Here is a 17,135-nt window from a genome sequence, read left to right as displayed (position 1 = left end):
CAGCTCGAGGAGAGACAAGAGGGAAGGCGCGAGATGGGAGGGGGGAGCCGCAGTGCTGCACGGGAAATTGAGTTTATTTTCCCACTTAGCGAGGGGAAAGTGACGTGTACATGTGCGGTTGTACGTCAAATTGTTATTTGACACTCCTGGCTATGGTTTAAAATTTAAAGGTTGCTTAGCTGTATATACTATTAAAACATAAAAAATAATTAAATCCCAAAAAATGGTCAAATGTTGTCTCTTTTTGCGTTTCAAGACAATTGGGATAATTAAATGGAACCTAACAGGGTTCGAGATCATCTTCAAAGCAGAGGTGGCACAATATTGTGAGTTTCGTGTTCATTTATTAGAGCAGTGACCGTCTTTTTTAATCGCTCCATTTAACAGTATTGACAGAGGTAGAAATGAAATGAAATTTAATTGAAGGAGAACTGTGTTAAGGCTGCATAACTGAATGAATGTTTTGATAATTAAATGCGTTACATCTACTAGCATTCTTGACTATACACATAGTCAAACACTAGGTGGCAGTATGAATCCTTATTGCGATAATGAAAGGCTAACGATGAAGATGTTTAAACCTTCATTTACTTAGTTTATTTATTGTTAATTAGGAATTAATTAACGGAGTTGCAGATCATGCCATATATAAGAGGACCTGGCTGATCAGAGTAAGGAAATACCGGAAAAGGAACAATATACATTATGCAAATATTCAGGTAACATCAGAGTTTTAAAAAAAGGTTAAAGGTTGGTTAGTTCCGTTATCAGGGCTATATTTTTTATTTTGTATTACTAGTTCCAAAAGTAGGTATTTTGCATCTAAACCATGCACAAACAGAGAGCTGAATGAAATTAAACTCTTGAATAAGTTGTTAAAACTTGCAAATGATAAGAAGGGTGTAAAATGAATTGCATTATTTAATAATTTTTTACTTATTTTGACATCAGCCCAATTTTGTTTCTACGATAAACTTGTATTTGAGTATCTATTTTCTCTTCTTAATATCTTATACTTTCTCTCTTTTTCTTTTTCTATTACAATTTTATACTTATATTTTGAAGAAAAGAATTGTCAATGTTATTTTTCTGAAATGGCAGACACTGGGGCTAAACTAGTCACTTAAACAGGACAGTGTAGAGGTGGCACTTTTTAAAATGGGAGCAAAAGCACCAACAGTGCTTAGAATGAAGATGCACATCACTGCTAGGACAACGGGATAAAGGAAAGACATATAGAGTACACAAAAAATAGGATGGCAAGGCAAGGTAATTTGAATAAATGCAATGTGTAAAATATTTTCTAGGCTTAGAGTAGGAGTAAATTCAACCATGCAGCTATAAAGAAAACATAATGCAGGGCACGGTACCAGTGACCGCAGAAAATGTTTTTTTACGGTCTACAGGTTCTTTGTGGGATGGGAGCAGTCTCAAATTCTGTGCATCAGATTGCAGATTCTTGTAGTATCACCCCAGCCTAGTAGGTGGCGCTGAAACACCTCAGTCTTGGCGTTAGCCTTCGAAGAAGAAGAAGCTAGCGCTTCTGAAGAAGGAGGAGGAGGAGGAAGTGTTGATTGTTTTGTTTTTCTTTAACTTTTGGCTGTGAAACGATAAGGTAAGATATTACATTATTACCTTAATGTACGATATTCATAATTTTGGAAACACTATATAACAACATTCACCCAATCTGGAGAGTTAATCTGGAAACTTACAGCAAGCGATTTTGTAACGCCTTTATGTTACGTTGCTAAGCTAACGATTGCTAACTTTAGCCTGAGGTGAATTTTTCAGTCATCTGAGGAACTAACTCAGCGGTCAAGCAGTAAAAAGCGGATTTATTATCGTCTCAGAATCAGCGGAAGAGCGTGTTTTAAATGTCTGTATAACAAGCATTCCTTTATTTGTCAAAAAAAATTCATTCTTTTTGGATGCTGGACAGAGCTAGTCCAGCACTGTAATCTGTTTTGTTTTCTTTCTGTGTGCAGGAACGTACAATATCACTATGAACCTGGAGCGACTGCCCAATGAGGAGAAGCTCAGCCTTTGCCGAAAATATTATCTAGGTGAGAGTATTAATATTAATCCTCATGTTCCTTTTTTTATACAGTTGTACCTCCTATTCCTGTTTTGTTTATTCTAGGTTAGTTCCACTGGCCGTGAGTCTTTTTTTTCAGTTAAGGCGAAATTTTGAACTAATGCGCCTAAAAATATTTCAGTGGTTAGTAAATGATTATTTCTGTCTAATATTTTTATTTATTTCTCCAGGTGGCTTTGCGTTTCTCCCCTTCCTGTGGCTTGTCAATGTTGTTTGGTTTTTTCGGGAGGCCTTTTTAAAGCCAGCCTACACTGAACAGCTACAGATAAAAGCATGTGAGTTTCAGAACCTTTTAAAAATGTATTTAGTATTCAGTCTTGTAGTTTTTTCTCAGTCGCTGTTCTTTGGATGTCACTCTTGTAGGATTCAATTTGTTTCCTCAATAAACATTCAATCATGACATATGATATTGACAAAGGTTGTCAGTGTGAATTCCATGTTCATTTTACATGCTTGCACATTACAAAGTGTGTCTTCATCCTATTTAAAGAGTTTTGGGTAATACTGCACTTTTCATAATGCTTGAGAAAATGAAATAGTTTGTTTTTGTAGGAAAAGTTGACCAAGTAACTTTTTAGATCTGGTTGGGTTTTTTTTTTTTTTTTTTTTACAGAAGTTGTATTCATCAATATACATGATCTCTTACCTAAAAGGGGAAAAAGGATTTTAAAAATAAATTAGTTTTTAATAATATAGTAAGTACTTTTGCTATATTTATACAAATATAATTCTTATGATAATGTGGCCTTGTATAGAATAATTTGGGCTTAAATTCTAATTTTCTGATAAGAACTTGAGAAAGGTTTTATCCTCTTTTTTTAAATACACTGCCCTATAACCATGTATGTATTGTTTGTTTTTAAAGCAATGCTTTAAGCAGCCAACCTGATACTGTACTGTGTTGTTTTGACCACTGTTGGACAGTAACTCATTTTATTGCTTGTTTTTCTGTCTGTCTGTCTAGATGTGAAGCGTTCGGCGCTAGGGTTACTGTTATGGGTAGCAGTGCTCACCACCTGGATCACCATATACCAGCACTTCAGAGCAGGGTGGGGGGAGGTGGGAGATTACCTCTCCTTTACCATTCCCCTAGGTATCCCTTGAGGCAGTTTTTTTTTTTTTTTTTTTTTTTTTTTTTTTTTTTTCTCATTTCAACTGATTGGTCTTTTCAGTAAAACTAATGATCCACTGTAATGGGCCAAAAAAATCTTCTCCCTGAACAACAGTGAATGATTTTTGGCAGTTGTTTTCCTGGTTTCTGGTCAACTAAATCCAACTAAACAGAAGAATAAATGTTACCTATCTTCACAAGATAAACAATGGAGGACCCAAAACCATTTCTGTGCTCACCAAGGCATTTGAGTAAGTTATTTGGCTTTAGAGAAGGGTAATTCATCTTTTGAAATAGGCAATGTTTATGATCATGGAAATTTTGTAATGATAAGATAATGAACAACTCACTAATGTTTTGTCTTTGAACTGTTTATTGTGGTATGGTATGATTGTGCACTATTTTTACTTCTGTGTGAATAAATAAAAAGTGTCCACAATGCTGCCAAGTTACAATCTTACTCAGTTGAATTTGGAAGTTGTTAGAATATTGTTATACCACTAAATGCACAAACCTGTATAGTTGTGTTTTGTTTTTTTGTCATATGTGATCAGTGAACTGTTTTGTCTCCTTATAGAGTGTATATACCTCTCATTGTCACATATGCCAAATCTCCCAAAGCCCAGACGACCACTGGCGCCTGTTGTGAAATCCAATAACTTAAGCCCTCCAAATGTCTCCACTTCCCTGTCATCCTTTATGAGTCATAACATTGAGGGCCAATTTTAGTCACAGTCCAAGCTTAAATGACACTGCTAACAGGGGGAAACGTGGCAACCATATATAACAGTTGGCTTCACTGAACTGCACTAAAAACAAAAAGCATTAACACAGAGGGTACACTAAGTGAAGCAGGCAGTCCATTTATAAAACTGACTCATTAACTCTGATGTATTAGGACTGAAGTGGTTAAAAAGAACTAGTAAGTAGGTAAAATGTATTTATTCAGCACTTTTCACAGGTAAAAATTGTTTCACATTAAAAAAAACAGAAATAAAAGTAACATAATAATGTAAAACAATAAAGTGAAAACATAAAGCAACAAGTTCATTAAAAGATGGTCTGTATAGAAATGTCTTCAGCTGCTTTTTAAAAGAGTCAGTGGAGTCTGTACAGACGGTGGAAGAGAATTCCACAACCTCTGTGCCACTGCCTGCAAAGCCCAATCACCACGAATTTTGAAACTGTACATGTGACCTACAGCAACCTCTGACCTGAAGACCTAAGTGTTTGGGAAGAAGAACGAGCTTTCAACAGGTCAGAGATATACCGGGGAACTGACTATGTAGAGCTAAAAGTTAAGGTAAAATGAAAATTCTAAAGTGAAATCTAAAATTTTACTGGCAGTCAATAAAAATAAGCCAAAACTCAAGTAATATGCAATCTAAATGTATTTTATGATATTTACATTACATTGCTAAAGGTCTAAAAAAAAACCCCTCTCATAACTATGGGGAAGGACAGTGGTTTACTGGTAGTACACGTGCTCTAGCATGTGTTTAGCACGCCCCTGCTGTCACTGTCCGTCTGGTGTCAACCAACAAGGGTTATCGTCGTCTTTTGAATTTATTTTTGGACAAACCTTCCTTGACAACCGACCTTAGGCATACAGCTCTTAACAGCTTTGATAATTACACATGAATAGTCCGTGTTGGTGCCACTGACCGTGTAAAAAGGCTGCATGCTGTAACTTTGATAATGGCCAATAACAACGTTAATTAACAATAAGCCTGCAACAGCTGTGTCACTCTCAAAATAATAGGCCTACACGTTTATCTGTGACCATGCTGGAACACCCAAGGGTACGCAGTCTAGAACATAACAGAAGCAAGGTGTCCCAGGATGAATTCCCAACTTATTATGCAACTCCACTATAAAACACGCGGCACGCAACAAGTCAGTCTCATCCAGGAGGTGAGAGAGGAGAGAAGCACAGAGAACACAAGCGCTGTAACTAGAGCTCTTCTTTCCACTCGTTGTGCAGAGAATTTAAGCAAAGGTAACCGCTCAGTGCTTTATGTCTTGTAGCCTCACGTGCTGTAGGCTTAACTGCTGTTTAGTCAGCTCTTGATTTTTCAAACTTTGTGCCTACTAGAAATGGACTTCATCCTGCCACCCACTATGCCAGCTGGTGGTATCCCCTGGGAGAAGGTTTTACCACCTCTTATTCCACGGCTCAATGGGACTTATGGACAATATAATTGGTCCCCAAAATTAATCATTCCAGAGACTGATAATGCCAGCTCTGCAGAGGTAGGTCACTTATTTTATTTACATTTTATACTAACATATGTTCGTATAAATTGTCCATGGTTCTCATTTTAACTCATTTTACACTGTGAACCACATACCCACTTAAGGTCAGGCTGTGTTGTAAAACCTTTGAAACTCCCCTTTCTGTCAATGTAAAGAGGTTTAACCAGCAGATATCCCTAATTTAGCTTAGTATAAGAAAAAAAAAAGAATTTAAACAATACATCTGATAAAGAAATCCTGCTGTAATAAATGTAAGACATCTGTCATCAGGCTCTTAAATTGTAAAAAATTTAATGTGTAAAATTACAGAAAGAGTCCTGGTTGCTCATTGCACACTGTCCTGTAATAGTAACACTTTTTGCTTATTCATAGATTTATTTATTTTTAATACTTTAGTGCAGAAATGAATGGCCATGGGGGAGGTATTTATCAGGAGTAAAAGCTGTTAAACCACCAAAAATACAGGTAAAAGTTTAAAAAAAAAAAAAAAAAAAAAGTAGTATCCCCTCCACATTTTCAAAGGAGTTCAGCGGATCAGAGTGGAGTCTTTGTCAGGCCAATTCTGGCCCCTGGACATGTTTGACAACCCCTGGCTTAAAGTAAAAGGAAAAAAAAGGAGTCCTTTACATTTTTCTGAGCTTTCAGTCAGATCCACATCTTATTGAAAAGCTGTTTTCAGTTTCCCCACACTGAAATAGGGTTAAGGATATCTACTGAGTGCAGGCTGCTGTAAGGAACTTTATGTCTTGTTTAATCATGCAGAAGTGTTGACTCCTGTTGTTAGGTGACCTGTGATGACAGCGGATTTACAGTTCAAGTTGATGTGAAACATTTCAACCCAGAGGACCTGATCGTCAAAGTCATAGGAGACTTTGTAGAAGTGCAAGGAAAGCATGAAGAGAGAAAGGTTGGTATGCTGAGGTACATGGATATATATTTTTTCTCCATTTTTGTGCTACACACCTCACTTTTCATCTCTTTTATGTTAGAAGGACGGTCCTGGATTTACAACACGACAGTTTAACCGTCGCTACCGCATTCCAAAAGGAGTGGACACCATGGCTTTGGAGTCGGCGGTCTCTCCAGATGGGATCCTTATCATATCTGCACCTATGCTGCACACTCAGAGTTACACACCTCTTACTTAAATTGCATTAACAGACGACACTAAAACCTCTGCCATCCTTACCATACACAAAAATAAATCAGCGGAAGCCTTTATGGTCACACTGACAAAAACGGCAATAACTTCAAGCTCCTGCACTCCCAGCAGAACTTGGTATGTGCCAAAACACACATCTGCTCTGTTCCTGGCACGGTTCTAATGTTCCCTGCACTCCAAGGTTTGTATATACTGCTCTGCTAGTACTCAGTGTTACATAATGTTTCAAGTAACCACTCTACTTTGTAAATATTCTCTGTTAGCATTTCCAACTCCTGCTTTTTGTGTGCAACTTTTGTACATGCACAGTGTTGTGAATAATAATCCACCGAGACACATCTCCAACCTTTATTGTAGAAAAATGTCCTCAAAAATATAAATTAACTTTATTTCTTTATAAAATAAAAAAATAAATAAATGTGACTACACAAACTGTCTCTTGATGTTCTTCAAGTAACTTGTTGCTCTTCCACGAATTCATTTAAGATGGAGTCCACCTCACTAACAAAAAAACAAACAAACAAAACAAAAAAATCATTCTTTTTCTGGCAATCGACTCTGTTTACATGACTGTCAATTGATTCCAATAGATTTTAAGAAAAAATTAATGCTAGAAATATAAACAGGAAAGGATTCTAATCATTACAGTAATGGTGATAATCTAATTCAGTTTTACCTGATCTGCTCCTTCACCCATTTTCTCTGTTTGCGAAGAACTTGTAACAAAGGATCATCTCCAAACTCTTTTTCATCCGAATCTAAAACAAAAAGTTTAATCTGAGTGAGAGGACAGATACTACAATATTATAAGCTTATGCTTAAAAAAGGATTGAGATAACGGGTTTTTTTTCTATGTTAATTCCCTTAACACAAAAAAAAACCACCAACAAAAAAAACAGTTGTAGGGTTTTTGAACTAAAAGGTTAAAATATGGGAAAAAGCATCTATTTATGTAATCACCGCAGCTGTTTACGGGCTAAAGACTGGTGCCTTTTGCCACCATAAGCTTACCTTCGGCCTCTTGCAGCAGCTGTGAAATGACCTCCATAGAGTTCAGTGCAGTGCTTGGAGGAATTGGCGGTGGTGAAGGTGCAGAGACGGTGCAGGAAGGAGAATCAGATGAAACAGGAATCCTTTTTGGAGAAGAGGAATCCACCGTAGGAAACAGTACCTCTGAAACTACCTGTTAAGGTCAAATGAAAACACCCCAGTTAAAGCATATTAATTACCTTGATCACATTGAACCTTATGACCAGTGTGGCATCTAAAAAAGATGTGCGGACATGCATAGTGAAGGTAGACCTGTAATTATATTCAATAAAAACTTGTGTGCATTTTATTTAAATATTTCATGTACAGTCTCCGAAAGACCAGATCTGTCAATGGCCTTTACAAATGATTAAGATTTGTAAACAATCATAAATTGCCAAAGTCTGAGAACAAACACACAGCTTTCTTTCAGTTTATCAAATATACTGCAGAGAAGTCACAAATGTGGGAGAAGAGAAAAAACAGAAAAGACCAAATATGCACACAGCCTCTGTGGCTTCAAATAAAGAAATAAAATTGCACATTTACATGTTTACCTGTCCTAATGCATTGCGGATAGCAGATGGTGGTGGTTCATGATCACCAGCACAGCTTTCACTGGGAAGCTCCTGTCTTCTCTCTGGTTGCTGCTGCTCTTTACATGATGTGACGTTTTTGGGAAGCTTTTGATGTAATGAATTCCTGTTTGTGAAGAATAAATCCCACAAAATGTTAACGGTATCAAACACATATTTTTATCACTAAGACTTTTAAACAGTGCCCATGTTTCAATAATTCACCTTGCTGATTTCTTTTGCTGTCTAGCGAGTGCTGCTTCCTCCTTCCCATTTACCTCTGATTGTTTCATCCCCGTTTTCTTTTTCTTGTTCTTCTCAGACATTTTTTGGTGATCAGGCCACTCTCTCTCAGATGGTGCAGGTAGAGTGAGTGACATGCGTTCACAAAGAGTTAATTCTCCAAGGCTTTCAGGGACTTGGGTCTTTTTGTGAACAACTTTGGTTTGTGACTCGTCTAACCTTTGTGAAATGCTCTGGTGCACTTTGGCATGAGATGACTGGATGGGACATGGCAAGACGTCACAGAGAAAATGCATGTGGGAAGGAACATGGGCAATGCTCTGCGGCTGAGGGACTGAACCAGAAACATTGATGGTGGGGAATAGTGAAGGGTCTGGAGCTGGGGGACAGAACCTCTGGGCCTCTGTGGTTTCTGGCTGGGCAGCAGTGATGTGTGAATGAGTATCTCTTTGTGAGAATTGAGGAGGTTGGGTACCCTGCTGTTCCTGAAGAGCAAATTAATGTTATTCTGTAAATTTGTGCAAAGAATATGGATAATGTAACAAACAGTTTGATTCCAACCTTGTAAGCTTGTTCACTGATGGAGGGATAGCTTAACCTCGTTGCCTGCCAACCAAATGCACGAGGACTGGAGGCTTGCACAGACAAGGGCCTCTCTCTGGCTTGCTCCATTTTCCTCCTTAAACGCCACTGGAACAATATGTCTTCCTCTGGACGGGTAGGAGGTACCAAAGAAGGCATGACAGATTTTTGGAAGGACACACCATGAGCTGAGTCTGAGCTGGCCTTTGCTGTAAATGTTAACACACAGTTTTAAACACAGCAGAAAGCAAAATAGAATCTGTCTATAAATAACAAAAGGTATCCTAGTCCACACTCTTCCCCTACCAGTAGTATTTTTGAATAAACTGGGAATCAAAGGTTGCTTCACTGGCTCATCTATACTGATGGGAGAGGAGAAATCTGAGCATCCCAGCCCCTCTGAGCTGACAGGGACAGATCCATCACTCACAGAACATTCACTGTTAGAAAAAAAAAAAGTTACTACAACTGAAGCCATTTATCTTTAATATTGCTCAACGGTTTTCATACCCCCTCAGAAGAAGTCTGCTGGCCTTTTCTTGAAGGTGCAGGATCTCCCTGTCATCAAATTCACCCTGGGACATGTCGTGCAAAAGCTGGGAAACAAAAAACATGTTTTTTCATATAAAGACTTGCAATACCGTGTAAATAAATCCTCCCAAATAAATAAATAAACACGTTTGCAGGATTTTAATTAAAAGGGTGATGCATTCGTTCTTAGCAGGCTGAACAACGTGTCAAATCTGGTTGCATAAACGGCGACTTCCCAGGCATTTAATAAACACATAGACTTCCAAATGGAGTGTGGTGCTGAAATGGAAATGTTTATATGCAAACTTAGTCGGAATAAAGTGTTGCTTCTGCAGACAATCAGAATCCCAGGCACTTTGGACATGCGTGGTGTAAATCAAGGGACAATGTAAACCCTATAATCCACTGTGACGGCATACACAAACAATAAAAACTGAATAATTGGTGGTGCCTTTCCCCCCTATCTTATGGATCTGTTATTTTTTTTAAGAAACAGAAGCAGATTTGCTACAAAAATTGATAAATTATGGCTTATTTCTTCTTAGCTTATAAATACAACTCACACTATTGGATCCTCTGTAGGGAGAAGGGGATCTGTTATGGTCACGCCGTGCAGATGGATCATAAAGAGCAGGATCCTGGTCCTCTTTCAGAAGTTGGATAACATCTTTTCAGAGAAATGGAGTACACAGAAAGATTCGATAGAATTAAGCAGCTGGTAACGGGGAATAAAATACACCAATGACTGTAAATATAGTGCACCTTCGTCTGTTGTTTTAGTTGGTGTTGAACTGCTGAGAGATGAATGTGACATCCACCAAAAAGGTGCCTGCTCTTCTCCACTGGCAGAAGCCACCTGATGGCGCTCCTCTCGACTCTGTGGCCGACCATGGCGAAAACGCTCTACATATCTGACAAAGCAAAGGTCAGATTTAGTTACAAGAAGTCACGTGCAAAATTAAATAAAAATAATCTGGGTCACTATGACATTGTCATATCTAATCATGAAAAATTGTCCCGTTGTCATTGTGAAACTATTTTTTAGTTCTGTTTAAGAAAATTACAGAAGGCATTAAAACATACTTTGCCAGCACAGAATCCTCCTGGCCTCCTTGAACTTGGGAAACACTGGAATTCCCCATTTTTCCAGATTGTTTGGGTTCGTCCATGTCAGATGAGGCAGTATTTCTATCAGGAGAGAATTCAAAGACAGTGGAGGCCTGGGACTCTTTAAGAACAGGTTGTCCATCAATGGAGGAAAAACGGTCATGCTTCTTAGACAGCTGCTGGCTCTCTCGGTTTAGATTATGTAACTTTGTTCTGGATCGCTGGTTTAAACGTACAGGACTTAGTGTCTGCAAGAAGAACAAAAAGGATACATATATCACAATGAGAATCTGTTTTTCTTGCAGTATATTAAGTGTTTTTGAAAATAAAACATACAGTTTTTTTCTCTTTCTTTGAAAGGGGTTGGTTGCTGGATGGGTGGTAGTGTGCCGTCCTCACTTTCGGTGCTGGTGGGAAGGGATTCTGCTTTGTGAACACAGGTCCACTGTAAGAAGAACACATATTACTAACTATAACTTCTTCTGTTTAGGGTGCTACAAAATGTGTCATTAGATCCTCACCTGGAATTCATAGCAACCTTTGGAGGTGACCGATGAGACATCAACGACCACAAGAAAGCGCACACAGTTTCAACGTGGGCTTGGTTTACCTCGTGCACCCCAAATCATATCTGGACTGACGTGTTAATCTGAGTGGGTTACTTAGCTAACAAAAAGACGATGGCCCCATTACTAAACTCTTCCGAGTTTACTTGTCTACACACAAAGTTACTTCAAATGCCAGAAATTCCCTTTAAGAATATAAATTACGCTTCTCCGTTAGGCTCTATGAACATCTATTTATCATTCAAATTTAACGTTCTGACTAAAAACATAGTAACTTCGCGTTTATTTTACAAACCCAGCACATTCTCGATGAAAGTGGAAGAGAGCTTTTGTTGTGTATCCCGAACGTTATTTACTACACGACATACAGCCAATAGGGAACGAATTAAAAATGATTGATATAACATTTGACCAATCATATAGGCGGCCCTGTTTGCACAGGGACCAATCAGCTAATAGGAATTTGGCAGCGCGCGGAAGAGGAAAGTCTAGTAAGGTTATGCGTTTGTCAAAAATAAGCTAAGTTAGCAACAGTAGTTTGGCCATTACTCCACAAACCTTGGTATAAATCATAAACGACTATTGTGCTGTATCTTTCTATTAACTATGTGGAATTCGAAAGGGATAACCGTTATTTGCTTAATGGTTTTAATAGCTAAACGTAAATAACGTTATATAGCTTAACTGTTAACCAGTGGTTACGGCTAATGCAGCTAACTGGTTGTAAACGGTACTCACAGCTAGCTTGGCTAACCGCGCCGTTAGCAAGGAATCAAACATAATTTATTGTAAATCTTAAGAATCGAAACAGCAAAAGTGTGGTTTTAAAAGTCCGTCAGTTCCCACGGGGTGTTTATAGAAAGGCGGACACAATGCAACACGTCAAGATCAAGACGGAAAGGCCAGGTACCAGCAGCTCTCAATATTTCCTGAAAACGTTTCAGATTTTCCAAATTTTGTGTGGTATAAATTCTTGTGATTGTTTTAGAATACATTCGCTTGTAAGCTTGAGTGGTTCGGATTATACAGGATTCTTAAAAGCTAAGTAATACAGGTGGCGAGTGTCACCTAAAGTGAGTATTGTTGTTGTCATTAATTATTTCATTATTACTTCTGCAGACTTAGACGGGGCTGGTGCACGCAGCAAATTAGATGCTGTCTTAAAGGGACTGGTAGAGAAGAGTGAAAATGAAAGGTTAGCAACACTAATTGTTTTGCATATAATTATTACAGAATTGATTTATTCTTAATAACAAAACTAATATAAAGATGTTTTCAGCAGGGAACAAAATGAAGGTGATCCAGGAAAATTGTCAGCCGACTCTTTGAACAAGTATGGACCAGTGATTTTGGTTTTATTTAGTTTTTAATGATCTGCTAATATAATATTTTACAATTGGGTGTGCTGATTCAATGATTTTATTTCAACATTTATTTTTTAATTGCAATTTATGCATATTCCACCTGTTGTCTCTAGGGATTTATCGCCAACATCGGCTGGAAAAAGGCAAGTATTTATGTTTTAATTAAACTTGACTTGTCAGTAACTTTTTTTCTATTTAGTAAGTAAAATTTTATTTATATAGCACCTTCCAAAACAAAGATCACAAAGTGCTTCACAAAGAAATACCAGGGCATTTAAAACAGGGCATATTTAGACTTTTTTTTATCTGTTTGTCTGGAAATGAAAATATAATTTTACGTAAATTGTATGAGAAATTAGTTTGAACCTCTTTTAAGCTCCAAAAATATATTACTTAAAAAAAATTTTTTTGCAGACCGTCGGCTCGATTTACACAGCACCGGAGAAAGAAGCGAAAAGAGATGGATGAGAGCATTCCAGAAAGCAATCAGCATAAACAAAGTAAATTAATGAAAAATGATTGGAATTTTTCTTTGATGTACCTTGGTTACTGTGTAGCCATCTTGTCTGTTGCACTTGTGACCATTTTCTTACCTTTAATTAATTTTTCTCTTGTTCTCCCTTTACTAGATGCTTACGTTATTAAGTTGTTTGACCGCAGTGTGGATCTGGCTCAGTTCAACACCGCCACCCCATTGTATCCTATCTGCCGTGCATGGATGAGGAATAATCCTTCCGTTCGAGAACCAGCTGCTTCCCCCAGCTCCCCACAGAGCATGGTAGAGGAAGAGGTGGGGTCATAAATGGATAAGATGCTGGAGATTTTATTCAAATGTACAACCAACAAATGCACAAAAAAACACAGGGGCACACTGATTTAAATTTAAACTTATCTCTTACATCTACGGTAACTTAAAATGAGGTCTTTTAAATTTTGCTAATGTGGAACTTTGCAGGGTAGAGTGTAAGGGCCCTTTCACATAGGATGTGGCACGCGCAGCCCTGCGCTCTTAACCCCATTCATTTCTATTGCTTGCGCCACACATTAACGTTGTACCGCTGTGCCAACCAAAGCGCTGAGCAAAGCACAGCCCAAGCGTGCCAGCGAGGGGTACTCATGCATGCAGCAGTCAAAGTTCAAACAAGTTGAACTTTGACCACTGCGTGTTGTGACTTACCTTCACGTGACCAATAGAAACGATGCCTACAGCTGCCCTAAGTTTAACCAAATAATGAAGGGAAACATTCTGTGCATATCTGAGTTCTGTGAATTTTTTGGCACAGGTTTATGTGCATATATAGGGATCTATAGAGCCTTTGAGTAAGTAATTCATTTCAACGACTCTGGGGGCCTAAGAGGAAAGCAGTGTTGAGGAAACAACACACTCTTCACTAGTAGGATAGTTACAAAGCTTTCTTCTTTATGGATGAGCAACACATTTTTTTTTTAAATTTTAATTAAACATCTTGCAGACGATATGAAGTCAGAGACATACATGTTTTGAAATGAAAAGGAGCAGATGCATCTAGTATATGTAGAGCGGCCGCAAAAAAATAACACACATAAGCAGGGTGCAGCGACCAGTGCAACACAAATTTGGGGTCCTTCGCTCTAGTTAGCAGTTAGCACAGGTCATGCCACATCTTATGTTAAAGGGCCTTATCTCTTTTGCAGTCTCATAATTTGATTATTTCCCGATTCAGTCAATTAATATTTCACAAGGTCTAATGTAATTAAATTAATTGTTTTTAAAGTAACTGCAGTACGCTGTGTACCAAACTATTGTCTCCTTTTGTTTTCCTAAGTGCAAATGTAACTGACTTGTTACGCATGTTTTAATCAACGTTATCTGAATAAGACATAATGAAACTGTTTTTAATGGATGATCCCTACGGTGACAATATTTTTGAGTGAGGTTGTTTGTGAGGGGAAATGGTGCATAAAATGTATTTGAAACCTGATTGAATCTGATTGTGTACTCGTACTTTTGTTTTAGTCAATGCCTCCCCAAAAACAAAATGGCATGTTATGGCATCACAAAGTATTGTTATTGGAAATAAGCGTTTAGCAGTAATCTTTTTTTCTTTTTTTTTTTGCCCTAGGTTACAGACACAATCAACGGTAAAGGTCAGAATGTGTACCGACTTCCTCCTCCGACCGCCTGTCCAGTCAACTCCTCTGGTGAACCCATCAATCTCAGGATCCCACCTACTGAAAAACCAACTGTTACCAAGGTTCTTGTATAATATGCCTTTCACCAAAGTTATTATTGCATTGTGATTGTTTAATTTTACAGATCTGTTCATACATGAAGGTCTTCAGGTAGTAAGACAAAACCATGAATTTTAACTACCTCTCTTTTCACAGTTGACAGATGTTGCTGTGTCAGGTTCTCTCATATGTGACCACATGGAACGTTGGAAAAAGATAAGGCAAAAGTATGTTTTTCTTGAAAAGTCATTTATGACAAAAAATAATATGTTCTTGGTTTGAAATGATTTAGTCACACACTGTAAACAACTAACTTTGTTCAAGGCTTCACCTCTGGACATACTTATTCAGATGTTATTAATTTCACCAACTCTTTAGGGAGAAAGGGGTGTAACACTAATGACCAGGTACAAATGAGTGAAGGCAAACGTCAAATCTTTTAATGTATAATGAAAAGTTTTTACAGTGTGATTTACCACAAGAGGACAGCGACAGGCTGAATAGAGCTAACAAAGAAATGAATAAATGAGGCTATGAGCTGTTTTGACTAACTGTTGAAATCCAAATTATAAGATTATAAGATGATGTAATACATGTTTAAAATAATAAATTAATATTTAATCGTCTAAACATAAACATAAATAGCATTTTTTTAAAACAAAAAACTATTTTTTTCCCTGTAATGTCAAGGTGTCAGCTCAGCATAGAGCTGTGTGTGGTACAACCAATGTGCCTGTGAAGTAAAACTGCCTCACAAAAACAATATTTGTCAATAACAGATGGTGTAGTTATTCTATGCATTTTTTTAATATAAAGGATTATAAGTATTCCTGAAAGACACCTATATGTTATCTGATCAGATTTGGGCTCAAACAGGTGGATTTGTGAAGTTAGTCATTGCACCTTTCACAGTTTGATTTCACAGCTTGTGCAAAGCCAGCCAGTCAGCATGTTCAGTGACTCTAGAAAGTCAAAAGAAAGAAAGAAAAGATAAAACAAGGGCACAGGTTTTACAATAAACTGAGCCATGGATATTGAAATGTAAAAATATGACCTTCAATAATGCTCAGAATTAAACATCATCTGCCAGTGTTTACTCTGTTCAGTGTCTTTGGTGATTGACGAGCTGTCGTCTTGTGGCTATGAAGTAATCTTTGTCATGGGACCCAAAATATAGCTTTGCAAAGTTTGATCCTCCATGAGTGCCACCTGCTGTTTAATAACTTTATTGAATTAAGAAGGGAGACTAAACAATAAAATTTAGTATGTGCCTGTTTCATTTGGAAACAGCTGGACAAAAGGAGCGATCACAGTTGAGCAGTTGTGGGAAAATTACTTCAAAAGGCTGGCTCATAAGAATTGAACATTTAGCCCACCTCTGAACTACCATTCCTCCTCCTCCTAATATTGTTATTGCTGGATGAAAACTGTGTATGAATTTTCAGTTAGAAATGTTCAAAATCAGATTTTGTTATGTAGCAAGCATCATGTATGAAAGTTTTTATGAATCTTTTAAGAAGGAAAATAATATAATTTCAGTTTATTTCAATGAAAAGGTAAAAGGTGCACAATTGAACTATTTCTTTTTTCTTTTCTTTTTTTCCATAGATGGAAGGAGTGCTCCAACAAGAATCAATTAAGATACAGTGAGAGCATAAAGGTCCTTAAGGAAATGAAGGAGCTCTATGATCACTGACTGGCTACTCTGTAGCTCTCCAGTACAGAGAGGACTTTGTTGGAAAGAAGCAGTCAGTGCTTGAATACACCTGTTTCTACACAGTCTGACTCATAGAAAAGCGTGTACATGAGCTTGAGCCTTATAAGACCACATATCATCTGGTTTTATTTTGTTGTGTGACAGTTTCTTCTGGTATGATTTTTTTTTTTTTTTTTTTTGTAAAAATCTAGTGTATATGTCTAACTGTTTCATCAGTAGTATTTTCCAGACACAATGACTTGTAAAATCTCAAGATTAATGAAATGTGTATTAAAGTGCTTTAATATAAATCTCTTCCACTTTTAGTTTTACTTCTTTAATCTTGGCATGTGTTAACGAGCATCCTGCAGGTAATGAGGTATATATCATGACTCATTCTTTCATTTGTATTCACGTCACACTTATAATAGTCATTGATGAAGTACCAAAACCTGCTTATGTCTTAAAATTTGCATGTCATTTTGTATAGAGTAAAATACACGACTGTGCAAAATTCTTGAGCCACTTTTCATAACTTTATATTTTGGACTCTCTTAGGCAAGCTTTCTTGTCATTTCTTTAAGTAGTCTCCAGGTGTAGTTCT

The 17,135-nt window shown here is 37.4% G+C and overlaps 4 protein-coding genes across 8 annotated transcripts; 3 read left to right on the top strand and 1 right to left on the bottom strand.

Annotated features, from left to right (window-relative positions):
• The first annotated feature begins 1,510 nt into the window (after positions 1 to 1,510).
• psenen (presenilin enhancer, gamma-secretase subunit) lies at positions 1,511 to 3,594 on the top strand. Its single transcript, XM_063487640.1, has 4 exons — positions 1,511 to 1,615; positions 1,989 to 2,066; positions 2,269 to 2,373; positions 3,063 to 3,594. The coding sequence occupies exons 2-4, from the start codon at positions 2,006 to 2,008 to the stop codon at positions 3,200 to 3,202; spliced, it is 306 nt and encodes a 101-aa protein (XP_063343710.1). The 5' UTR covers positions 1,511 to 1,615; positions 1,989 to 2,005; the 3' UTR covers positions 3,203 to 3,594.
• Positions 3,595 to 4,269: 675 nt separating this feature from the next.
• hspb6 (heat shock protein, alpha-crystallin-related, b6) lies at positions 4,270 to 6,613 on the top strand. 3 transcript variants are annotated; one of them, XM_063487638.1, is made up of 4 exons: positions 4,270 to 5,208; positions 5,305 to 5,462; positions 6,250 to 6,372; positions 6,458 to 6,613. In XM_063487638.1, exons 1-4 carry the CDS (start codon positions 5,052 to 5,054, stop codon positions 6,611 to 6,613), a joined length of 594 nt encoding a protein of 197 aa, XP_063343708.1. In that variant the 5' UTR covers positions 4,270 to 5,051. The 3 variants fall into 3 exon arrangements, with proteins under 3 accessions (XP_063343708.1, XP_063343707.1, XP_063343709.1); XM_063487637.1 differs by having other exon boundaries at positions 4,329 to 5,208; positions 6,455 to 6,613; XM_063487639.1 differs by having other exon boundaries at positions 5,106 to 5,462; positions 6,455 to 6,613.
• Positions 6,614 to 7,042: 429 nt separating this feature from the next.
• On the bottom strand, positions 7,043 to 11,577 carry proser3 (proline and serine rich 3). 2 transcript variants are annotated; one of them, XM_063487635.1, is made up of 13 exons: positions 11,216 to 11,577; positions 11,031 to 11,139; positions 10,671 to 10,942; positions 10,350 to 10,498; positions 10,151 to 10,254; positions 9,567 to 9,652; positions 9,363 to 9,496; positions 9,036 to 9,265; positions 8,457 to 8,959; positions 8,214 to 8,358; positions 7,639 to 7,810; positions 7,304 to 7,385; positions 7,043 to 7,128 (listed from the first exon to the last, which is right to left on the bottom strand). In XM_063487635.1, the coding sequence occupies exons 1-13, from the start codon at positions 11,254 to 11,256 to the stop codon at positions 7,077 to 7,079; spliced, it is 2,079 nt and encodes a 692-aa protein (XP_063343705.1). In that variant the 5' UTR covers positions 11,257 to 11,577; the 3' UTR covers positions 7,043 to 7,076. The 2 variants fall into 2 exon arrangements, with proteins under 2 accessions (XP_063343705.1, XP_063343706.1); XM_063487636.1 differs by having other exon boundaries at positions 9,036 to 9,184.
• Positions 11,578 to 11,762: 185 nt separating this feature from the next.
• On the top strand, positions 11,763 to 16,775 carry lin37 (lin-37 DREAM MuvB core complex component). 2 transcript variants are annotated; one of them, XM_063486878.1, is made up of 9 exons: positions 11,763 to 12,166; positions 12,380 to 12,455; positions 12,540 to 12,593; positions 12,738 to 12,767; positions 13,039 to 13,124; positions 13,254 to 13,414; positions 14,727 to 14,858; positions 14,992 to 15,062; positions 16,444 to 16,775. In XM_063486878.1, exons 1-9 carry the CDS (start codon positions 12,133 to 12,135, stop codon positions 16,529 to 16,531), a joined length of 732 nt encoding a protein of 243 aa, XP_063342948.1. In that variant the 5' UTR covers positions 11,763 to 12,132; the 3' UTR covers positions 16,532 to 16,775. The 2 variants fall into 2 exon arrangements, with proteins under 2 accessions (XP_063342948.1, XP_063342949.1); XM_063486879.1 differs by having other exon boundaries at positions 11,764 to 12,166; positions 12,543 to 12,593.
• Positions 16,776 to 17,135: the final 360 nt, after the last annotated feature.

The sequence above is a fragment of the Pelmatolapia mariae genome, linkage group LG10_11, assembly GCF_036321145.2.
Source record: "Pelmatolapia mariae isolate MD_Pm_ZW linkage group LG10_11, Pm_UMD_F_2, whole genome shotgun sequence".
In the NCBI taxonomy this organism is placed as follows: Eukaryota; Metazoa; Chordata; class Actinopteri; order Cichliformes; family Cichlidae; genus Pelmatolapia; species Pelmatolapia mariae.
This window is presented reverse-complemented; position numbering and strand designations above follow the sequence as displayed.